Genomic DNA, 25,286 nt, shown 5'->3' with positions numbered 1-25,286 from the left:
AGGCCTCTAGCATAGGAAAGGTATTAAAGGAGATAATTCTAGATGTGTAAGCCTCAAAGTTAACCTCGTACTTCCATCTTCTGTAAATATGACATTGCATTTTGAATCTACTCTGCATCACAATGAGTTAACGTATCATCGCACTGAATATGGTTGAACAGACCATTCCATTGTCACTAGAACGTGTCTGCGCAAAAATAGCGGTAGGTTGCACTTGTTTTTAGGATGTGAAGAACTAAGAAAAGGCGGTGACGTTCAAATCTGATGACTAAGGTATCTGGCAGTCTTCACAGTGCTGTGCTATAAATCCCCAGTGAACAGCTACGTTTTAAAATAAGCAGCACTGGAATTCAAACTAGACTTTGCTGTGGCCAAAATAGATGTGATGAACTTTCTGAACTGCAGGAGAATGGCGTACCCCTACGAAGAGGAAACAGTGACAACTTTGTGTTGCACATTCATCTAAATAGGGCCTGTCCAGATTAGACAGCTGAGTGAACTTGGTTGCCAGATCTTCTCTCTCAAATCAAATACAAGTACAGAAATTGTTATCTAAACTATTGGACTTGAAAACAGGAGGGTGGTCAGAAATCAAATTCTCCTCTAAAGGATAGGGATTTGAACTTTAAAATCAGGGAAGATCAGCTGATTTTTAGCTTCAGGGTAAAGAAAAGAAGTTGCAGAAAACTGTAACACTGTATAAATGTAGAACTTTATAATGTGCAATTGCAAATAATCAAAGTTTACATTTTCAAAGAAATAAAAAGCTGTATGATAGGGAGAGACGTAAGTGACACGTAGTTCACAGGGGATGTACATCTCAAGTGTGTTTCAGGATCATACGTCTGTGTCAAGCCGAGTTGGAGCAATAAACCAGAGAAGTGAACATATGCATACATTTATTGTGTGTTTACTAAGCTGATTTCTCAGCTGTCAGCACATATGATGTGTTAGTTTAGGTTATAAGATACATATTAGATGCTGCTTTATTTTTTTATAATTCAGATTTCGTCAATCTAGCACTACGTGTGTTTACTCTGCCCCTTTCTTGACATTTGAATTGCAGAGTTCCTCATGGTCTTTCTATTTTGAGATGTTGGTTTTACGATAAAGCATGCCACAATGATTCAGGGACAGCTTCCACAGGTCACATTCTCTATAACAAAATGGTATTTCTAGCCTTTTGATAATTTCTTCGCTTAAAACATAAATAAATTTTGCAACTATCAGAAAATATTCCAGTTCACTTAGCAAATTTATGGAAGAGTTCTTTAGCAAATTTAAATCTTGAAAGAATCATTTGATTTATCACCATTCAAGAATATCAAAGCTATATAATATTTCCTAATACTCTTGAGATATGTAATGTACCTGTGGATTACAGGAAATACGTTATACTTAAATTCCTTTATTAAGTATCTTTTGATTTTTACTTGGAGAGACTAAAATGATTACTTATGCACAAGCATTTTGTGCTGTCTTTACCTTTGCTAAATGAGAGCGTTCGAGGTGCTTAATTTTACTGTTTTAGAATATAACAGCAGTAGCCATGTTGTTTTGTTTTATACATCATTAAAAATGTAGTGCTCAGCAGATAATATAACTTTATGGACAAAGTTAGTATATTGAAGGTCTAAAAATAACCAAATTATTATAAACATCCCAGAAGGTGCTGTTATTTCTTTCCAAAGTATGTGGGAAAATCTCTTGAAGATTATATTTTAGGTGAGTTGCATCTTCTTCCAGATGGCAAATATTGCAAATAAGAACATTTCGGTTTTCAGGTGGATTTATTGCTTGTGTATGTAAAGTTAATGGGTTGTACTATTCAATTTTTATATGCATTCTCTACTTACTTGTATTTAAGCATGAAGAATTTATTAGTGTCATCTATACCCATGCTTTTAATTCATCTTTTAATCATCTGTACTCCTTTTGTCTTAAAAATAACATCAAAGTAATAAATACAGAACACAGTGTGACTGAAGAACATCTTGTGTTTTGCATAGTGATAATTAGGTGAGCATCCAGTGTCTTGGAAAATGGGCCTTTTTATACCTGTGTGAGAGTATTGTAGTGGAAGGCTTTTATGTGGACCTTAAAGATTACAGCTCTACTTGGAAACTATTATGAAAGCTCAGTTGAGTCAGCTTTACTGAGGAAGTAAGATTTGGCCTCCTGTTTGCACAAAACGAGATTATTCTCTGCATGAAAACTGCTAAGGTATTTGTTAAGGATGTAATTTGAAGGCTCAGCAGTTAGCTCAGCCAAAACTTACCTTGAAAAAGGTCTGTGAGTACTAGGAGGAAGGTGTAATTGCAAACGCTAGGTACTCGGTGCTGTCCCATACTCAGTTTTCCCCAGTTGTTCCTTTCCATTAGACTGCTGCTTTGGTTGCTGAGTTCCCAGTCAAATACTGGTGAGCAGAAGATGTGTGTTCGCAACAGGGGCCTACTGGAGGTGTGAGCACATGGGAGGAGTGTTGTTTTGTTTTTCCAAAGGAATCTGTCACTTCAGATTGCATCAGAGCAGACACAACAAAGAACCAGGAAATGTGTTTAACTCATGATGCGTGTTGACGTACTGGTAAGTGCAAGATTTAGTTGGATATTTTTAAAAGACCCTGACATGGAATATATTTTTGTGCTGAAGTCAGTAACAGCTTTGCTTACATACAATGAGCTATAGGCACTTTGTTGAACCCAGATATTTGTGTTAGTGGTGAATGTAAACACATAATTTAACAATAACTGTTAAATCCAGAAAGGTGTGTGTGGGCACCCTTCTCCACTCTTGGCTTGCCTCTTTTAACCTGTTACTATACAACCCAGTCCTCAGAAGGTATGATCTGATGGTTGGGATTGTTTTCATTTTATAAATAACGGCATAAAGTAAAATTCACTGCTTTCTAGGTGCATCCTGTAAGACTTCATGTAATACATTAGTAGCTACTTGGTAGGACTGATGATTTTTGTAATGAATATTCAGTCAACACTCCCAGAGTGATGACTATTTATAAATGTAAATAAAGCTGCTTTTGGATGCTTCAGCAACAGTGGTGACAGACCACTGTGGCGCTTGTGACTAGCTAAAAGACTGTGACACATTCTTTTGAAACTGAATTATGTAATACTTAATGTTTCTGTGTGCTCTGAACTTGATTATTGTAACTCCTTTGTCCAGGCATGAAGCCACACGTCTGAGGGGCTTGACTAGCACACAACACAGTGTCTGGCTGTGCGGTAGCCTGACAGAGTACTGGGACCCCGCTGCTCTTGGGGTACCCTGACTTTTCATAAGAGGATTCCTTTGCAAGGTTTTCTCTTCTTTGGAGTCTACCAAGTCTTTCCTTTCTCATCCTGCTTTCCTGCTCGGGATGTGTTACTGCACTGATGTTCTGCTGAAGTGGGAGGGCTGGGGAGAATAGGAAACCATGGCTTTAACGGTGGCACTCAGAACTAAATTCCTTAACTCACAGTGAGTTCTTTGCCAGTGGGTAAGTGCTTTCCTTTTTTAACTGCTGCACATAAGCGCCAAACTCACTTGCAAACTCATGCCGTGTTTCATTCAGGGTTGGAGGGAAGGTAACATATGAACAGTTTACAGAATTTTAAAACATTATCTGATGGCGAATACTTCCCAATTGAGTGCTAAAAAGTTAATTCACATGTAGTTCCATCTCTAAGGTCAGATTTTGCTATGAGAGTTTAGAGGGTTGGTTTTGTGGTCGGTCTTACCATGTGAACCTACCAGACCAAAGACAAATAAATATTCTAGATTAGTACTCTCTGAATAGATGTGAAAGTAGTTTTGTTGTGGTTTGTTGGGGTTTTTTAGCCTGCTTCGTTTCAAATAGGTAGTTGTTTGCAAAATTTTATAAAGCTAAGATTAATTTCACAAGCTTTAGCAATACTCCGTGTTCTTAGCATTTTTTAATACCCTTAATGTAACTTTAGAACCACGTATGGATTTTAAGTCACTACAACCAAGAGTGTTATGGCAATTACTGTTGTCAGTATCGTATCTGAAACTCTACATTATCCTCTTTACAAATATAAATGAACCCAAAATAAATCCCAGGCTCTTCAAATAAGTAAAGTGTATTTGAAGCTCACATAGTGTCTACTATTCCTTTCCTGAAGGTATTAAACTTGTGAGAGCTAGGGATGACTGTGGGAGCAGTTGCAGGCGCTGGTGGGTGGGTTCCTCTCGCAGCTGTTCATTCCAGGAGTCTCGTTGTGCTGCTGTCTCTATTTCTTCATGTTCTTGTGTCTAAGAATGTTCTCCTGGTACTTGCATGGTATGTACTCCAGCTGTAACTTAATTTTCACCCTAACATTTTCATAATGCTGTGCTTTCTGCACAGTGTGGGTATTGATAGGCACCTGCTTAGCTAAGGGTATTTTAGGGTATTAGGGTGGTGGTGGCCAAAAGTCAGAAATAACTGACAAGGCTGTTTTGTTTTCTTTGTGGGGTCTGTGCTTTTTATGCACGTATCACTTACCAAAGGTATTATTTCACTCAGCATAGCCAAGCTTTTTTTAATAAATTTTTTTTTTTTTTTTGGCCATAGCATGTGAATTTTGTGCCTTTTTTATACTAGTGAGGATTTTCTTTGAGTGAAAACACAGAGATTGCACACTCGACTAACATGTTAAAAACATACTGGCTAGGTGACAGTTTTAGGCCCATATTAGAAAACTTGGAATTACAACTTCTTCGGCAAATATAAATATATTCAAAATCTGACTGTCTCTAGAGTTTCATGTAACCTGTAGCAGCAAACTCTACAGAAGAACCTGTGTGTTTCCTTCACTTACACCAATTATTTTTTTTATGTATATGCAGAATAAATTTTTGGTAAATAGCATTATTCCCATTTATATGTAATCAGTCACATAGCCCAGTGTTAAATACTTCAGTGGGGGGATGTGTTGTTGTCACTGAGCTATAAACTCGCATATAACAGCAACAGCACAGTAATTATAAGACAATATCTACAATCTTTGAGGCTTCAGTCTGTGATGTATGAGGGTGGTGGAGACGTTCATGGATTGTGAGTAAGTTGATATATGAGACTACTTGACAGCTGCCCTTTGTGTACCTAAGAGCCGGGTCCTTACCTTACCATCTTCATTAAAGCCATCAGTAAGATCTTTACCAGTATGGCCCATGCTTTACTCTTGTAGGAGTTTATGATTTGCATTGCTACTTACTAATATAGCTGTTTATTTCTCATGAAGTAAGTGTTGCATGTTGCCTACAGACTGGGAGGGTTATGGAAAATAATATTTCTTTGAATTGCACTTGAACTGGGTGCTAGAGGGCTTTTCTAACTGAGATGTAGAAACTTCTGGTTTAATAGCAAATTTATTATGGAAAACAACTTAGCCAAAAGGAGAGGTTCAGTGGAAAAATCTGCAACCAGGTGTACATCCCCGTACTACCCTATGTTTAACGATATTATTGCAGTTTCAGCAACCGCTTATGTGAAAAAGCGATATTAGAAAAGCATTTAATGTAATATTAGAGGGGGATTAATGCAAATTATGAGCTAGAAGTAAGAAGGAAACATCATGTTACCTGTCTGCTCTTACCAGACCTCAAGCAAATGCTTTACAAACCACAGTTTGGTTTTCTGTTCCAGCTCTTCAAATTCCAGTATGTGATTATTTTTCTCAACCAACTTAGATGCTGCTGTACTTTTTCTCCTGGTTTTAAGAGGTCAGAAAAAAGAACAAGCTATTAAGAATGATGTGAAAAAAACAGAGACCTTCATATGAATATTGGTGAAGTTGTGATTACAAGTTGGAAACTGCCTAACTCACTCTAGTAAAATCTTTGTCCAAACTTTTAATAATTTTTTCCCTCAGTGAATAGTCTCAAAGACAGATATTTATTGTTATGTGCAATTTTTGAGCTGTCGTTCCAAGTCCGTAACTAATAAAACCATAACGACCACTGAAATAATAGTTAAATTATGTGGATTTGTAGCATTTCAATTGATGAGTAAACCATTCCATTATATTGGCATTTGGCCACTTTGCTGTGTAATTGTGTTTTTTATGAAGTGTTGCCGTAGCAACAGATCTGGATGACATTGGGTAGCTGGTTGCTGCTAACTGTTGGAAATAAAACAGATTTTAGCAACGCATGTGTAATGTCTGAAGGTAAAATAACCCAAAATAAATGCCTGTGCTCTACTGAGAGTGTAGTATGGGGCACATCAAGCCGAAGTCTGACTTATGAATTTAATCCTTCTGTGAAAGTGTTTTTGTACAGTGAAAACAAAACCATGTATGCTAATAATATGTGCAACAGCTGAAATCTGAGACTAAAATAAAGGAAAAGTGAGAGAAACTGTATTGCAGATGATTTTAAGCATAAAATATCAGTTATTTTAAAGGCGTTAAGAATTCTAGTACTATAGGAAATGCTTCTGGAAAAGCTTGCTGGGGAAAGAGGATACAGAGAAGATTAAAAACTTCACTCGCTCTTCTGAAGAACCAGCAAGTGAAAAAAGGCATGAGAAGCAGAAAATGAAATGAATTCACGGGAGGCTGAAACCTGTTTTTTATTAATGGCTTTCATTTAGAACAGTATCTAAAACATTGAGCATTACATAACACAGCCAAGTTAAAAACTCAACAGAGGATTTAGATCGATATAGCAAAGTAACATCTTTAGATAGAGACATCTTCAGAAGTCTGTCAAAGAAAAGGCAAAACCCCTGAGGAGATATATTTTTCTTCTCTCTCTTCATTGAAGATGTACGTCCACTTTAAAGACAGGTAAATACAATCACCTCTATATATGTTAGCGGGTCATAAGAGAATTTACCCTCATAGTAGTACAATGTTGTGCCTTCCAAATGAAGTACTACATTATAGTATACATCAAACACACTTTCAAGACTTTAATGGAATTTTCTGATAGTCTAATAATCAGGTTTTTTATTTTATTTTAAAGATAAAAATACAGACATTACTGTAAAGGATAATACGGATGACTTCTGCCTTCGAGATACATTAAGCATTGCATCAACAGACTCCTTTGTTTCCACAGCTGAGGTAAGACTCTTAAAGATTGCTTCTTTAAAGATTCATTGATCTATTTGAACAGAGAACAGAGGAATCTTAATTTTTTCGCTATTGTAAACAAAGTGTATTTGTCTTAGGGGGGAAAAAAGAAGCATTCCTTGCTTAGTTGTAATCAGTCTCGTAGCAGTTCAAGTAATGAAGTTAGGATCAATTTGCCTTTTTTTTTGTTTGTTTGTGCACTGGCAGAATGTTTCCTCAACTCCTCCTAAAAAGAGCTTGCTTTTGAAAAATATGTCAGGTGTGCATGAGTGAATAAGCACAATTAGTTGAGCCTCTAGTAGTTCCTTTCACCATGAATTTCATTTTTATATTCTCTTTTTTTTTTTTTTTTTTTTTCCCCCTATTCCTTTACCATAATGAAAAGATGTATGAAGAAGGCTCTGTCTTTTTTGGAGTTGGGTTGTTTTGGAGACAAAATTATTAGAAATTGATAGCTACCTATTTTAGTACATTCCATGCACAATAGTATATACTTCATCTATATTTCCCTAATCCTCCTGGATAAGACTACAGAGGATTCATAAAGAAATAATCTTTGGATAACAGGGCATTGTCTATTAGCTGAAATCTGCTACAGCTCCCTCAAAGTATTTGAAAGAATTTTATATACAGCAACACACTTACTAGAATGAAGAATATCTCCTTTTATAGTCTCTCACGAGCTGAAGTGATCTTGAATAGCACTCATCTCCAAATTACAGGAAAGGCAATTGGTCTCGATAGATACATTCTGTGTTAGATATTGCTATCATGTATGCATTACAACTGAGCTACTAAACTCAGACAGTTGTAAAAAGAGAGAGAATTGCATACACGTTCTTTGAAATAATCTTTTGACTGCCTGTTGTATGGTTTGTTTTTCCATGATACAATTACCTTGATTTAGTAATTCACATTAAACTGTGATTATATTGATTTAGTAATTCAGATGAAGTTGTGATGGTATGCCTAGCGTTCATTCCTAACTAAGATTGTGTCTACAGAGACTGGTTACTCTTTCCTGTAATTCGGACAAGACTGCAATTCAAGTTTCCTTCAACTCTTATCAGCTCTTGAGAGGAGCAGTAAACCGTTATCATTTGTACACTCTGTAGCTTTTTTTTTTTTGCATGTATTTTCCTAGTGTGCTTGCAAGTATGTGGACATGGGAACAATCCATTATGCTCATTTGTGTTGCTTGGCTTAAAAAAACCAAACACAACAACAAACCCAAAACCAAAAAACCCCAGGATGTGTCACCTCAGCGAAATAACCATCTTATCCTGAAGCTAAATTGTCTCAGTATTTGCTAAAGAAATGTTTGAGTCAAAACCAGCAATGGAACTGTCTTTACATATCCTGAAAATATTCTTCACGTTTTCATATTTCAAAGCCACTTCTGTCATCTCTTTCTTCCAGAACAAAGTTATGAAGATTTTCTCTTCCTTTCCAGCTGTTCTAGCCTTTGCCAATAGAGCAAGCTCTCTGATCTCCTTTCTCAGGTTTTATTGAAGAATCTATTAAAATTCTCAGCTGATAGGAGTCCTGAAGATTAACAAAGCCATAAACAACTTGAAGTTTGGTCTTCAAACCAGAACACCATCAAAATTCTGGATTAAATATGAGCCACTGGGCTTAAACTACAGGGCCAGTTAGCTCTCTAGTAGTAGCTACTGGGGTGTCATTGTGTAGTGCAGGTAAAATAAAGCTGTGAATTGGTCATTTCTTATGAAAGTAGTGTTATCTTGATGTAAAGTTTTGCCCATCCTCTAGGGGGAAAAATGCTTTAAGTTAGTACTGCAAATAACTATGGCAAGGAGAAGGAGTAATAAGTACTACTCGGCTTATTTCAGCTATTAGTAGAGAACAGTGATCACTCTGTAACTGGATTAGAATTCACATAACAGATTTTTTGATTCTAGATATGATGATATCGGGTAGCTGCTTCTTGCTTATCTACTTTTATTATTCTTGCACTTGGAAAAAAGTGGAATGTTTCAAGCTAAGAGATTTGAGGCTTTTCCAGCTTTGGATTTGCCTGAGCTAATGTACAAATAAGCAGTTTTTCTTTCCTTGTACGCTCCCTGATTGCAGTTACAATTTTGGTAACTACCTTAAACTCTGTGTGCTGATAGAAATGTTTAGCAAAGGTTTTAAATCTGAAATACGTGTATATGTGTATACTGCTATGTGATTTTTGCCCTACTGGAATCATTAGTAATTTCACCTTCCTGTAAATTACAAAGTAGCAGCATTTTTTGTGGTCACATCATGGTACAAGCTGCATGTTGACAGTTACCCTGCTTCCTTCTACGTTGCATCCTGTCCCAAGGAGCAGGACTAAGTATTTTGCGTGACTCTGGTTTTAGAGACTGGAAGCTATTTCCGTGTTTCAGAGCTGACACACAGTCAAGTCAAATTTAGTTCATTGCCCTCAGGAGAGAGAAGAGCAAAGACACAGGGAATCCTAAAACAAGACATAGACGTTTTGATGGAAATTGATAGGGATACTGCTTAGGAGGCAACAAGAATGTTTTGCTATGTTATATTGGGACAAAACATAGGAAGATGGCTTTCAAGAAAAGAATTGTACAAAACTGGGACGGTTGGGAGAGTTTTTAAATCCCATGCCCTTTTGATGAGCTCTACAGGGTAGCAGTAGGTTATGCCAAAACTTCATCTTGGCCATGGCTGATGATCAAGAGGATGCTGAGGATCATGGACTTGATGACTTCTCATACAGAATGCCAGTCTGGACAGCTATAATATGCAGGTGCCCAAATCCTTATAAAGATGATTTAGACAGACAGTTGCCATCCCCAAGCTCAGACAGACTTCCTGTCCTAAACACACATAGGCTCTCAGAAACGTTGCAGAAGGGATGGTAAGCACAACCATTTTCCCTAATTAAGTTACTGATACTGTATACTGTGATAAATAATGGTATTTTCTTCCCCATTTGAGACTATCTGCCATCGACTTGTGTTTATGACGGTTAATATCTTTTTCATATTTTTGCTAACTTACCTGCTGTGTGATTAAAATAGCTACCACCTTTGGCAAGAATACAGCAGTGAGTGTGCCAGATAAAGGTCTCCACCCTCCCCTTCCTGGCTCCTTTTCCATATTTCCAATAGAAGCTCTTTCCCGCTCTCCCTCACAGTGAGCTTTGTTGCTGCCTCTCCATTGTCAGTGCACATGCATTTATTGTGTCTTATTTTCATATCTTGACTAGAACCAAATCTGTAGTTCTATTATCAAAGAAACTTTTCTTTATTAAAATGTTAACTCATTCCAAAGTTTAGGAGATTTATTCTTTTTTAGACTTGTGAATAAAGCCTTAGCTGCTTTTTTTTAATCAGTAATTGCTTTACTAAGGTTGTCTTTTTCTCAGTTCAAATCTATTAAAACAGTGCAGGAAGGAGCAAGCTTTGATAACAGGGAAAGAACACCAGTTTCCATATGCCTGTAATGATTTGTATACAGCACTGAAACCTTCGAAGGGACTGAAATTGAATTTTAGATTCAGAAAGTGCTCAAAAAGAGCCCTGTCACTGAAAGGTAGGGTTACCTTTTTTCTGGTTTCCAGGTAAATGTTTTATTCCTTTCCTGAAACAGGGAATACCAGAAGGAATAATGTTGGCAAGTAATAGTAAGGTGTATTCCTGTACCGTTTGTGAGGTGTTTAGTTTGTGTTTTTCCTGTTTGATCTCAAAAATCAGAGATGTGCTCTCCTATATTCTGACTGTCTTCAGAAGTGTGACCGTAATTGCTAATCTGATCTTCTCAGGTCTTATTGTTCTCATCCTAGACACTCTGTCCATGTTCATGTTATCCGTCCAATTTGACATGGATTATTCTCTTGCCTCAAAAACAAACATGGTACAGCAGTCCTGCAGTCTAGCATGCCCTGGGTAGCAAATTGTATGGAGCCCCCTGTTCTAACAACTTCAGTGAGGTATGGAGGTGCCTCGTATTTATAGTCTTAAAACACGTGAAGAAAGAGAGGAAAAGAATTAATCCCTGAAGTCTTTCATTCTGTTAACAGTAATACTCTTTCTTTGAAGAACCTGTACCCAGAGTGCCACTAACTACCACCTACAACTTGTGTGTGAACTCAAAAGATTTCATGGTGTCCAGTGAAGTGTGATATCCAGTGATAAAGCTTGTGTGTTCATATCATCATCATCAGAAGCTTTCCATCTCCCAATAAATATCAGTGGTGGTATAGGCAACAGAAAAGTTCTGTTCCGCTTTGAGAAACACCTCCTGTTCCTATGTTCTTTCTAACAAATTCCTCAAACTTCATGCTTCATTTGTGGTGGTTTGGGCATTTTTTTCCTCTCTGTTACTTGTCTTCTGCATCCTAATAGTTGTAGCCCCAGTTAAAAAGAGTCCATTGTGGGGGAAAAGCTTTCCATGTGGCAATGAAGAGTGGTGAACAGGAACCAGATTCCATTGATTCCCTCCAAGGACAACTGCGGTTGCTTGCTGTGTGGCTATGAATAGGAAAACTTAGGCCAACAAGTCATTAAATGGTGCCCTGAAAGCTTTAAAAATAATAATAAAATAAAAAAATCTGGAGTTGATCCTTGTCCTCTAACAGAAACCTTAGCTATGTGTGGTATTTGCATAGTATATGAAATGTTTTCACTTCTAGGACAAAGAGGAGTTTCCTCTAATAGTCAGTGTGTTCCTATATGCTGACTGCTCATACTATACAGTTTTTAATTCTTAGGAAATATGTGTGACATTTGTAATAAATCTATATATTAGCACTGAACTAACTTTTGTCCCATAATAAATCCATGTAGGTATTACGTAGGCAAAAGCCTATGTACCAGAGAGCACGTAGCCGTGGAGTATTCTGCCTGTCAGCTACCACTGATGCACACAACATAGTGAATTCACATTCTTCATTATGCTTAAAAGTAATAAGGTTGCAGCAATAATTGAGATAAAATCATGTTCTGAATGTGTGTTTTCCTCAAAGAAAATTTATCAGGTGTCTTGTAATATATACAAGTAAGTGTAGAAAGAGTTCCTGAAAAGGCATGAAATTCCTTCCTGTTTTCTTCCAGATATGAGGAAGAACGCACCACTCTATCATTTCAGTTTACTAAAGTACCATCTCAAGTGTTTCAGTTAGTAATCACCATCATCTCTTCATGTTCCACCAGCTACTTATGTTAAAAAAAAAAAAAAAAAATCTTTTAAAAGATAAAGATACCCAGCGAAAGAGCTCATCAGCAGCCATTTTAATATACCATAGTTTCTCAAAATGTAAGGAATGCTGACTGTGCCACTCAATTGACCTTTTTATTAGGAGGAGCAAGTGAGAATTCCTAAAAGATCTAGGATTGTTTATTTTTGTTACATTCACATAGGTGGTTATTTTGGTGGTCAACAAGGTCTTTGATGCACAGCTGAGAATTTTTTCTATTTATTAAGAAGCAAGTTGTGGGTGGCAAGTGAGAGTACTGAGTCTGTTTGTTGGACCAGAGTAGTCGGGGAACACCAGGCTTAAAAATTATTGCAAGTTCCAGAGGTTTGATGCTTTACAACAATGGTTTCAGCATCTCTTTACTAGAAGATGCAACCTTAAAGCTGAACCATCCAGTGAAAACTGATTAGTATCTGAACAAAACCAATCCATCTGGTAATCCTGAGGGGCTGCTTCGCAGCACTCTGTGTAGAGGCACAAGTTATCCCTACAAGCTTTGGAGTTTTGAAGACATACGTATTCTTGCAACATAATGAAGTGAAGTATTCACTGCGGGTCATCATAAATGTCCTGTGCAGTGGTCACCAGCAATTGCTATCTCTTTCTTGAGCCTTGAATGGATAGAAGTAAAGCTTTGCAAGACTAGATTGCTGCTATAGGGTGATTCATCTTTTCATCTCTTCTTTGTTTGCGTTTTCGTATCCTTCTTCATGTGACCCCACGTGACACAGAGGAAATAGCAGATGTTCAGAGGCTGCCCTATCAGGTCCGTCATCACTAACCTCTGTGTTACAACTTTCAGTAGCTATGCATGGAGCACTTTTTCATCCTTAGTGGTGTGCTAAGAGTTTCAAAATGGCAGTGGCTGGGCGAGGAAGTGTTCACTACAGAATGGCAAGAAAGGACTCGAGAAGCTTTCAAGAGTTCAACTTAGCTGTGATGACAGGATGTGGGATGCTGGGGCGTTCTGCTAACTTCTGATAAATACGGAACTGCTGTTGAGGAAAGTTAGGCGGTGTGTAGGGGTACATAGTGAGGTAAAAAGCAGGTATCTGAATACATATCATTAATGTATGCCAATTAGTATAAGGTAGTTGTACTGAACCACCTCATTTAAAACTAACCTTTCTCTTCACCTTTTTCCTCAAAGGTAACAAGTCCTTGGAGGCTTTTACATGAAAGAGTTTATTTTCCTTTTGATGTCAGCTTGAGAAGTTCTCATCTAGAAAATGTTGTATGCTCCTCAACGTTTTTGAACAGTGTATATGATTTGTCCATTCTTCCAATAGCTGAACTCTGCTATGTTAGAAATGTGGATGTGTGTTTGGAGCATCTTCAACTGATTGAGATACCCAGAATGTTTATATAATAGGCAAGCTTTCACCTTATTTCATCCCAAAAAGAATGGCCGTTACTGAATGTTTGCAAGACCATTTAAAATAAAATACTGTATGTTACATATATATATATAGTTTATATCTACATATAAAATACTTGTATATAAATATATTTTTAAACACTAGAAAGCATCGAAAAAAAATCCGTGATGACTCCAGGAGCGTTATGATGCAGCTTCAGAGCTTGTGTGGAAATCACCTTTTCTAGTTAAACTTAGAGGTTGTTTTAGTTTCTGCTTTTCAGTTTGTTTCGTTTTTTTCTCCTCTCCTCTTTGTGCATGCTAAGAGAAGTCAGCAATAGAGGAATTTGCACTCCCTTTCCAAATGTTATTGGTTGGGACTAACTTCGATCTGTAATCGAAACCATCTTCTCAGCGGAAGAATAGTTATACCCTTCTCTCCCACTTAGTAGCCGGTTCATTTAACTGCTTTCTTCCTTTGTGCTCAGTAATATGCATTACAGCAGTAACACAGCTATTTTATTTCACCTGCTAGCATGAGAGGAAGTTTAAACAAATAAAAAAGCTAAATATAATCAAGGGCCTCACCCAACTCCCAGGTATCAGATTCTATGCTAATCTGTAACCACAAGGGCTGTGATCAGGCATCTCCGTGTGCTGAAGATGGTGTCATCTCAGGCTTGCTGGCAGCAGATGGAGATTACCTGCATCTCGCTGTAGAAATCACAAGTCCTAATTCAGTCACAGTCAGTCATATCTGAAGAAGGTGATCTGCCTGAAGTTCGCTAGAGAAAACTAATATAATCCCTTTTACCACAGAAATTATTATCTCCAAGAGAGGGGCAGCTGTTTACAAAGTGCGTATGTGTTCACAACCTATTTCTTCTCATGCTTTGCAAATGAAATAAAGTAAATGGAAAGTTTTATGGCTTCAGTAGTAGCTGGATCAGGTAAGAAATAAATTAGTATACTTATTTGTGTTCTGTTTTGGTCTTTATTTTGGAAAATATGTATGTATTGTTCCGCAGTTAATACTTTCTTAACCATAATGTAGAAAAAACAAATTCTGGAGTAAAGATTTTTCACTTTTTCTTGTTTATACCTGTTCTAACTATTACACTATAAACACCTGTGTGTATATATACGTGTGTGTGTGTGTCTGTATATTGATTTCTCACATCTGAAAGAAATCAATATACTCCTGTTTCTTCTAGTTGGTTAAATTATTCCTTCCCATATATTTTCACATATATTTTCAATTAAAAGCTGTGTGGCTTTCTTTGTTTAGTAAGAACGTAAATTTTCAGGTGGGCTTTTTGAATTAGCGAATCCAAAACACAATTTGGAGCCATGATTAATCTTGCTAAATTGGAATAAAATCTTTGGTCTTAATAGCTGTAAATCTTTTTTAGGAAGTCAGCTTATTCTGCTCTGTTCTTCCAAGCAAAACAACTGATAAACAAATACATATTTTTTAAATGGAAATACTTTCAAGCTAGATGAGTTCTGAAAGTGTCCATTACTCATTTAAGTATAGCATTTTGTGGACCTTAAAACTTTTATTCCTTCACTTATTCCCTGGCTATCATCTTGTCGCTTGAGTCTCAATTTGAGAACTCTATAGAAATCTGTATAGGAATGCAGATTGAATAGAGGTTTTTTTATATATATTTGTTTTGTTTTGTTTTTACACAAGTCAATTTAAGATGGAACCTGACAATTTTATGAAAGGAATTGTATGTATTTGCTTACAGTAAAGGGATACTGGTATGAGTGATTCAAAACGTCACTTTCCAGCAAATACACACCATCTAACGATGTGTGACACTTGTCAGAATACCAGCTCTGGACTGAAATCTCTGTAACTTATTCATGTGCTTAAATATTTACATGGACAAAAATAGGTATTGGCACGTGCTTGTATTCTTCTCTTTAGCAGCCAAGTCTACTTGGCCAAATTGTTGCTGTAATTGGCTCAACTAAAGTCTGTGGAGAGGGCACACTGGAAGCATACTTCTTCATGTCTTTATGAATGCCTGTATGTCCTCAGTGACAGGAAAAACTTTTCAGCATATATTTATTTGAAAATTTTAATGGAAGTTTAACATAAAGTGATATTTTAATCTGGTTTTGGTTTTTTTTTTTAGTCTTTCTAAGATACAGGGTAACTACTTCTATATAGTTCAATTAAAAAACAAAAGTTAGAATTCATTTTCTGGTCATTAACTAAACCGAGGATGTGTAAGCCTCTGATATTTTTTTTTTCTTGCATCATTAATAATATGATGTAATGCTTGTAGTGGAAATTGTAGCTAGCCATTGTTTTGTGGATTAAATATGATATCCTGTAAACAGGAGTTCTCTGTATTATTTATGTGCTTTAATTTCTTAATTTGTTTGGGGGTTTTCTTGCTCTAAAAATCTCTACGAGTTCATGTTAATTTATGTGATAACCACAGAATTAAAAAAGCCGATAATGAAAACCTTATTGGGAGCCTGTAGTAAAATGCTGGATGCTCGTGCTTCATAGGATGTGCTTTGGTAACCAGCAGGGGTATTTGCCAGTGAAATAAAACCAGGGGTGGGAGCACGTTACTATTTCCAGCTTCCTAAAGATTTGCATGATGCAATCATTCTGCACTTTGTGTCCTGACAATTATTTTTTAACAGCTTTGAGACCCATTAGATTTAACTAGGCAAGTTAAAAACAAAGCTCAGCTGTGTCCATTTTATTAATTAAACTTCTGAAAGTTACGAAGTAACAGTCTTGTTAATAGTGTGGTGTTTCTCTTCTGTTTACTGGTTGAGTGTTGCCCCTTTGTTTTAAGCAGATGCAGAAAAAGATATATCTTTCAGTAGAATATCAAGAAAACTTCTTTAATTTGTTTTATCTTTACAAAAATTATGTTGGCAAGCTCTTTAATGAACTTAAAAAATATATTTTTTTCAGCTTACAGAGCACAGAGAGACTCGTAATACGTATGGTCTAGATTCCCTTTGCCATTGCCCATTGTATGAAGAAGCTATGCACCTAGCAGAAGAAGGCAAAATTTATTCGCGAGTCTTAAGGTACTGATTTATGTCTACTTAATTATTTCCAAGAAAAGCAAGAATTAATGTTAAATATTCTACATAGAACTCATTTTTCAGAAGTTACTTCTACCAGGTATTTTTTCTAGGAATTAGACTTAGTTGAATTTTCGTGTGCTTCTTTTTTCTATTGGTCTTTGAAAACTTTTCTATTTTATATAGGACTGAAATGTTTGAATGTCTAGGAGACAGTGACTTCCTTGCTAAGCTTCATTGTATTCGACAAGCTTTTCAGGTAAATAGTAAGGAGAGCACTTTGTCTGTCTGTCTTGTTAAGCCTAAAGTACACAGCATTGAAACTATCAATGCACTACCTGTGTGAGCATTTTTATGACATATTCTGTAATTAAATATTTTCTTGTTGCTTTTACATTGCTGTAATTCTAAAATGGGACATATTTGCAGAGGAGTTGCTTTGGAACCTTTGCACCAACGGTTTATTAGGAACTTGCCAACTATGTTAGTGGTTATAATTATATTAAATTTGATAGACGTGTTTAAGGTCACTTTGTATAACCTGTGAATTAATACGTTTGTATTTTCTGAAACCTTTTCTAGATAATTCTTTCAGAAACAGCAAACAGAATATTTCTTGCTGAGAGTGGAAGAAAAATTTTGTCTGCTTTAATTGTGAGAGCACGAAAGGTAAAAGCCTTTTTTAACTAGTGCTTTATTGTTAATGTAACTTCTACCAGAAGTCACTTTCTAGTGTAAATAAACCATCTCTCTTGTTAAGTTTGCTTGATGGTCTTTGCTTTTACTTTACAGAATCCAAAGAAATTTGAAGATGTCTTTGATGAAATGATATATTTCTTGGAACAAACAGATCACTGGGATAATACTGAAATGGAACTTGCTGCTAGAGGGGTGAGTCTGAATTTCTGAAAAGTGCTTTTACCCTTCATTATGCAAGCCATAACATCTAAAAATAAATTTTTACAGTTCAGAATGGTGGGAAAGGCAGATCTTTTTTTGTTTACATTGCTGATTTAGAGAAATGGCATCCACCACTGCAGTTTAGTACCAGAAAGCATGTAATATTTTTTTAACTTCTCCTTTACTGACAAAGTATCTTTAATATTAATTAAAAACAATTATAAATATGCATGTTAATACAGAGTTAGAATATGGGGTGTGCTGAATTCCACTGCTGAAAGAGAAACTAGGTGACTTAGATCCTGTTCTGATTTAACATAGGTGAAAAACCTGAATTTTTATGATGTCGTTCTGGACTTCATATTAATGGATTCATTTGAAGATTTAGAAAACCCACCAATATCTATACAGAATGTAGTAAATAACCGCTGGCTAAATTCCTCTTTTAAAGAAACAGTAAGTATTTATGTGTAATTTTCATAATTGTTTTTCTGTAGTACGTTACAATAAATAGGTGGTATGATCAACATAACATCAGTGTGAGCATTCTGATATAAAATTTCAGTATATGCCGAAACTGTTCTTGCAGCGATCTGTGCTTTATGTTCTTAAAGCACAATGTAAAAATGAGAATAAATCCAACAACTGCAGGATAAAGACTGCGTATATTGTCTTGATAATTGCATTAATTTTGAAGCAAAGAAACTATACCATCCTTCATCTGAAGTCTAATTCAGCTTCCAATATAACTGAATATACACCTGAAATATTCCTCAGAAAAAATAGATGGATTGTATTATCAGGTTTTTCATAATAGCAATTTAAAAGTTACCAGTCTGGACCCAAGATATATAGAACGATTGAATGTATTGGAGAAAATACTTTAACTTGTCCTGCAAAAATGAGTTTTCTCTGAGGAAGTAGAATTTTAGAAGGGAAGTTTCTTTTAGCCACATCTTAGATATTAGATAACAGGTTTTGGCTGTTAGATACCAGAGATTTAGCAATAAGGCACAATGTTGCAAGCAAACAAAAGTCAATTAATGCAATAGAGGGATTCAGATGTTGGTAATATTTCACACTTTTTCAGATGTGCCTGTTTATTTGTCAAATACATCTCACCCCTCTGCTGCAGACATACAGGCTACTGCTATGGTCAGCTGGTAGAGATACTACTCTCATCCATTAATATCTATAAACAGCTAGTTTTCCTTTTATTTTTTTTCCTTCAATTGAAATATACCCTCTAAAGGAAAAAAAAAAAAAGGTAACATGCATGTATTTATTTTTGCAGTTATGTGATAACGTGTTTTGTGAGGAGTAAATTATCTTGCAGGACTGAAGGAGAAGCAGACCAGAGGATAGTTACAAGCTGAAGGGAGAAAAACCTATTGGTATATTGTATTTCGCTAGTCCATATTTGGACAAAACTCCTTAGCTGAATCTGAAGCTATTGCAAGAATGTTTTTGCTAAAATGAAAAAGGACATTTCAATGTGTTCACATGCTGCGAATATCTAAAATAGTTACTTATGTCTGAGCACACACTTTGGTATATGAGAGACTGGTCCTCAGTTAAACCCAGTGAATGTTGCTAACTGTTGCAACTGCAAAATCAGGCAAGGATGCCAAATGACATTTGAATTAAACTAAAGAAAATGTTGCAAAGTAAGATCTGAGAGTAACAAATATGACTGCGTATAAAATTAGGTATTTGTATCAGCTGATATTTTATAGTTTGTGTTATCACAAGATTGAAGCTGAAGAAAATACAAATCCCTAAAATGTAGAAATACGGTATTCCGCAGATCACTTATTTTGAGATCAAAGATGATTTCTCTTATAATGAAGTTACACAGGGCTTTGGGCATTTTTTAATTTTTTTTTTTTTTAATTTTTTTTTTTTTTTACGTTTAGGCCGTGGCTTCAAGCTGTTGGTCAGTACTGAAGCAGAAAAGACAGCAAATGAAGGTAAGTTGCCTTGCAAATTATGTGGACCAAAGTTACTGAGCAGCTCCTAAGAATTTGAAGTTCTGTCCTGTAGCTTCGGCAAAATAAATTACAGACCAACCCTTAATCCTGTAGACGTGTTAGTTTAGACGAGAGACGGCCAATTGTAGAAGTTTAGCTCATAGGGCCCTAATACTAGTTTTTTAGCAAAAATTCCTAGCTGAAAGATTTTCAACCTAGTTTAGGTCCAGTCAACGGTGGTGACAGTAATTTCTTTGGCCCCACACATGTACCTCGGACTTTTGCAGACCAAGGTCACTAATGTTGTATCTCACCTGCCAGCACTAGGATTCTCAACCCCATCTGCCTGCATCGTCTCCACAGCTAGATAAAATTCATTCCTGTCTCTTTACCTACCTGAAGTACCACCTTCCTCTCCAGCAGCAGGAACTCTTGCAGCCTCCTTCAGCCCCTTCTGCATCCTGACCTGGCACTGAAGGAACTCTGCAGATTTTGAAGTAGAACTCCTCTGAGCCACCGGCTCCTGGCTTCCCCCTTTAGAGGCTTTTATTAGATCTAGGAGGCAAATGCCCCATCTCTGTAATAGCCAGTCCAAAAGCAGAGTTGAGGCTTGCTACAGGACACCCATAGCCCTTAAAGTGGGTTTGCATACCACAGGCGAGGTGGTATGATTCTGATTCTAAGAACAGCTATTTACATCACTCCTAACTGCTGAAGACAACATTTAATTGTAAAAAAAAGTTGCTTCCAACGGCAGTCGGTATTTTGCAAAAGGTCTTCAGCTACCGTTATGTCTCAAGACTTGAGACGTTACATCCCTGCGTCAGTATGGTTGGGAATTTTATATAAATAGATCTTTTCTACACTAGTTTTATATAAAGGGATTATATCTCCAAAACAGATGTTGTAGTAACCTATTATTTTAATCTCTATTTCAATGCAGAACTACCTTACTCTGTAGTTCTTTTGCATACTGAAGTTTCATTATTTGTAAGTTTGTAAATGCGTGAGCAACTTTACTCCTTGGGACTAGTTTCATCAGTGCTGCTGGAGTCATTCAAAAGTAGATAAAGTTAAGCACCGTGGAAGGCTTTGGAATGGAGGGACTCGGACTCACTGTACCACAAGCAGTTTGATGAACTTTAAGTTTACTTATGGGCAGTTTCACATGGTATTTCACGTTCTAATTTATGATTAGTTTCTATTTTTATTATTTTATAAAGTAACTGTTCTTGTAAAATTATAAATGTTTATTAGTATATAAAATAATCTGTACATTCATATATGAGATATAAATTTATACTATATTATATTTTACGAGTACCTGTAGGTTGTAAAAGTAACAACAGGATGGACGTTCGCAGATATTTTATGTTTATAAAATGATCTGATCTGTCGTATGGGAGTCAGACTAGATTGTATATACCTATTAATCTTAGAATATTTAAAATGCAAAGTACTGCTGAAGTAAAAAACCTGACACTTGCTTGGTACAGTTGCACAGTAACATAAAGGAGTTCAAGGTATCACAGCCCTGAAGCCGTAGGTGTGTTAAGCTTTTCTGAAGACTTAATTTTATGTAACAGAGATCTATATTAAACTTACTGTGTAACTTTTGTCTATGATTTTTACATCACTAGGTACCTGATGGATTTTTTGCACATTTCTATGCCATATGTGAACATATCAGCCCTGTTTTGGCGTGGGGCTTTCTGGGCCCTAGAAATTCCCTTTATGACCTATGCTGCTTCTTCAAGGTTTGCAATGTTTTTTTTAATGATCAATTATCTTAAATTAAAAAAAATATCTTCCAGATTTAAAGAAATTAGAATCTTATTTATAGGCATACATTTGCATTTTCCTGACATTAAGACTAACATTAAGAAACCATGAAAATAAATATTTTCATATCTTTTTTTTTTAAGCCTAGAACTGTTTTGCAAAGTCTATTTTAGTGCACTTCTATCTTAGTACAAAAGAATCCATAAATGGATGTTTTTAGGAAATGCGTGAAAAAGCGTTGCATGCTTTTTTTCTTCTTGTAAGTGAACACAAGTTTTTCCTTTTTTTTTTTTTTTTTTTTTTCCCCACTAGGATCAAGTGCTTTTCTTCCTCAAAGACATTTTTGACTTTGAAAAGGTGAGATACTCATCTATGGAGAGTTTGGCTGAAGATCTTATGCAATTATTAATCCGACACACGGAACTTTTAATGGCTTATCTTGGAGCAGATTCACTAAGACATGTCAGTTCTTGTGTAAGTGGTCATGAGCACGTCATGACCAGCGGGCTCTTAGAAGCAAAAGTACAGTAAGCTTAAAATCCATGAGAAGTGAGATGGAGTGTGCTCTGACGTACTCCTTCCCACCTTTCTCTCTAACCCCGAAGCTATGGTTGCTGTTACTGAGCAAGCATCTGAAAACGTATCATGTCACTAAGTGTGGAAAAGGACTCAGGGAGGTTAAACGTACATCTGCGAAAAGAACTGGTGAGCATATTACTGTATATACCTAAATTAAATTTGCAGCTCAGCTGGCACTGTATTTATACTTAATGTATCCCAAAGCTTTTTTCTGTAATATTTGGGTAAAGTTTATTTATGAAATACTGTACTTTTGCACAGATAATTTGTAAGTGAAGCTGATGGAGTTGTTTACTTTAAAGGCTTACAGTACAAAATGTTCATTACAGAGTCTCCAAATCATTGTGTGTCTAGGTCTAGCAGGTGTTTGGACTGGGGTATATGCAGTCTCTGATTCATGTGACCCGTGCAATAAAGTAATCACACTTACAAAATCAAACATGTTGCCACTGCCCTGAAATTACATTTGTGTGGGTGTAAGCACTCATTTTGTACTACCGTGTAACAGAGTGATGTAGGGAATGCAGGCACCGTTTGGGCTGGAATCACCTCCAGTATGCATTTTTTACTTTTTTTTTTTTTAGTATCTAAACATCATGAAAGTGTTTTAGAGCATTTACTTATATTCAAAAAGCTATGCTAGCTTCATCAATTAATTTATGACTTTTCCTTTTTCTAAAACTGTTAGTAATTTATCTTGTGGTCGTAAATAAACTAATACCATTCTCAGCTCATATGTAGCATTTCAAGAACTATTTTTAAATAAGAATGTATGATGAGATTTGTTAATCATGAAACGGAATCAAAGGCAGTGTTTTATAATTAAAAGCATTTCTGTCTTCCTCCCTTCCTTGTAGGAAGTCAGGTGTCTGTTTAAGAGCAAATTTAAGCAATTGTGGCCACGTACGTACAATGCAAAACTGTGGCTCAGATAGGGAACCCTGAACTTTAGCTAGGAGCACAGCACACTAAGGAGGCAGGAGGGAGCTTGCAGTAACGTTTTTTTCCTGTGCTAAAGGTAATAAGTAATGATGATCTATAATCTTTGAATTTCTGTAAAGTGCAACAATGTTTCATGGTTCTCTTAGGCTTTTAAACTACCCTTAGATACGCTTTGCCACACAAAGCCAGCCCACGGGAATCTATCTTGGGTCAAGGAATAGAGTGTAAGTAATTACAGAGTAATTCTAAATATTCAAATACTTAAGAAGCATGTTGTTAAAAACCTAGTATATTGAAACAAACTTTGATTAGAAATATTTCAACTTTTTTTGCAAACAGAACCCAAAACAATGATGCTTGAAAAAGAGGGCCTGTGTAATTCCATAGATTTTACTGAAGCCGACGTTTTGCTCCTTTGTTGTGCTCATTTGATTAAATATGAAAATGATGAAAATGTGTCATATGACTTGTGTGAAATGCCAACTGACTGTATTTTATTTAAAAAAAAAAAGTATACTTCTATGTGTAATAAAACAGAAGTTCCAAATGCTGCTGTTGGCTTCTTCCACTATTGAAGTTGCTGAACGTGGCCCCATGCTCCAACCTACACTTTTTTCTCTGCAAAGTATGTCTTCCGTACCAGAATGGGAAGGTTTTTTCACCCATCTCACTTAGCTTAAACATACTTACCTCCCTCATCATACCACTCCAAAGTATCTGTATTTTGGCAGCTTTTTGTGAGTCTATGAATGAAATTATATGGAACAATAATGTGTCTCGTTGGGTTCAGAATTAATAGGAATAGCTGGAAAAAGAAGTACCAGAGTCGAGGGCGTGTTCCACAGCAAATGCGGGAGGTTGCAGTGTGTCAAAGGAAACTGTCTGCTGTGGTTTGTCTGGGCAAATAAAATGGTGTGAAGAAAATGACACCTTAACATTTAAAACAGAAAAACAAAAATGCACTTTTTCACAGAAGTAAATGTGTATTTAAGTGATTGATTTTCATATTATTTATAAAAAGCTCTTGAAGAAAGTGCAACAGCATTGCACGAGATTATAAATGTTTCCAGATAGTTTAAGTCACTCTTCTGTTGAAACTTGAAAGGATTTTTTTAAACAAAAGAATTAACAAGGTCTAATGAAACACCAAAATATTTGGAAAACGGGTAAGAACCTGATAACATCTGTCTTAAACAAATGTGTGCCTTTAAATCAGGAGCAATTCCATGCTCTCATAAGTCCATAGAATCAGGTTGGAAATTGGACAGATGTATTTCCCATCCAAAATAAGGATTACAGTATCTGGTTGCTGTAAGGTGCCACCAACAAATACTTGATTCAGAAACAGTTAAGAAAGGAAGAAAGAAATAGAGAAAGAGGGGAAGGGGGAAAAAGAGAGAGGAAGAGGAAAGGTGCAGGTACATGTGGGGAGGCTTTTGATCTCCTCTGGGTCTCTTTGGACCTTTTTCCAAAAAGCATTCACATCTTCAGTCCTTCCTGACTCCGGAGACAGAGCTGTACGTTTGAACAGCAGACAGCTGTCTCCTTGCAACACAGAACTGGAATCAGTTCTCTTATAACCTAAGGTTTGGGCACTTTTGCGGGAGGCTGTATAAAGAACATCTGTTGATAACAAGCCTCAGGGCTTGAGAATTTCAGAAGTCCACCATCTTTGAAAACACAAGTGCCAGAGCTGCACCAAAAGCACTGACAGCATGGTGCAATTCCACTTTAGTGAATTCATAATCAAAATCAGAATTTAGTTTATAATCTTTAAATTTTTAAATAGTTTTGACTGCTACTTCCCATGCTAATAAGAACAAGCTAAATTTAAAAGCCATTTCTTCTGCCGTAACCGTACTCCTGAGGTCAGAGATGTTGAATGTGTAGGGATTATACAAGAATCAAATATTTATATCATTTGTAATTTAGTTGTTATAATAATCTCACTTTTAATGTGTTCTTAATGATTATTATACTTCACTTTTGTAGCCTTTGGTTTCTCTCAAAGTAAACGTGTCAAATCAAGTGTCAGAGTAAGCGTATTCGTGAACTTTCTATTGCCTACATGAAATGCAGTTGTGTATATTAAATAAAATAATTCAGTGAAATGGCTGTTGCTCATATAACTGTATCTAAAACTTGAATTTGCTCCCTGAAATACAACAAAACCCAACTATTACAAAATTTATTGTATACATGAAAAAGAAACTGAATGGAAACAGCTTTTGAGCTGTTCATTTCAAACTGATTTTGTCGACCTGTTTAATTTTGCTTCTATTAAATGGTCCACAGCACAAAGACATTTTCAACGTATCGGCCAGTGATCCACCAAAAAGACAAATACTGGTGTTTCTGGTCTTGGAAACCAAAAAGTGATTCAGGCC

General features: G+C 36.2%; 1 protein-coding gene across 3 annotated transcripts in view; it reads left to right on the top strand.

Annotated features, from left to right (window-relative positions):
* MIGA1 (mitoguardin 1) overlaps nucleotides 1–25,000 on the top strand; it is a 41,874-nt gene extending 16,874 nt beyond the window's left edge. For 2 of the 3 annotated variants that reach the window (XM_054210542.1, XM_054210543.1), the window contains 9 exons: nucleotides 6,970–7,070; nucleotides 16,611–16,729; nucleotides 16,913–16,985; nucleotides 17,309–17,395; nucleotides 17,519–17,617; nucleotides 17,948–18,082; nucleotides 19,543–19,596; nucleotides 21,237–21,353; nucleotides 21,691–25,000. In XM_054210542.1, the coding sequence (XP_054066517.1) occupies nucleotides 6,970–7,070; nucleotides 16,611–16,729; nucleotides 16,913–16,985; nucleotides 17,309–17,395; nucleotides 17,519–17,617; nucleotides 17,948–18,082; nucleotides 19,543–19,596; nucleotides 21,237–21,353; nucleotides 21,691–21,909 (1,004 nt within the window). In that variant the 3' untranslated portion in view covers nucleotides 21,910–25,000. The remainder of the gene's footprint in view (nucleotides 1–6,969; nucleotides 7,071–16,610; nucleotides 16,730–16,912; nucleotides 16,986–17,308; nucleotides 17,396–17,518; nucleotides 17,618–17,947; nucleotides 18,083–19,542; nucleotides 19,597–21,236; nucleotides 21,354–21,690) is intronic. The other variant, XM_054210544.1, reaches the window with a different exon arrangement.
* Nucleotides 25,001–25,286: the final 286 nt, after the last annotated feature.

Source organism: Rissa tridactyla, chromosome 8 (genome assembly GCF_028500815.1).
Source record: "Rissa tridactyla isolate bRisTri1 chromosome 8, bRisTri1.patW.cur.20221130, whole genome shotgun sequence".
Classification (NCBI taxonomy): domain Eukaryota; kingdom Metazoa; phylum Chordata; class Aves; order Charadriiformes; family Laridae; genus Rissa; species Rissa tridactyla.
This window is presented reverse-complemented; position numbering and strand designations above follow the sequence as displayed.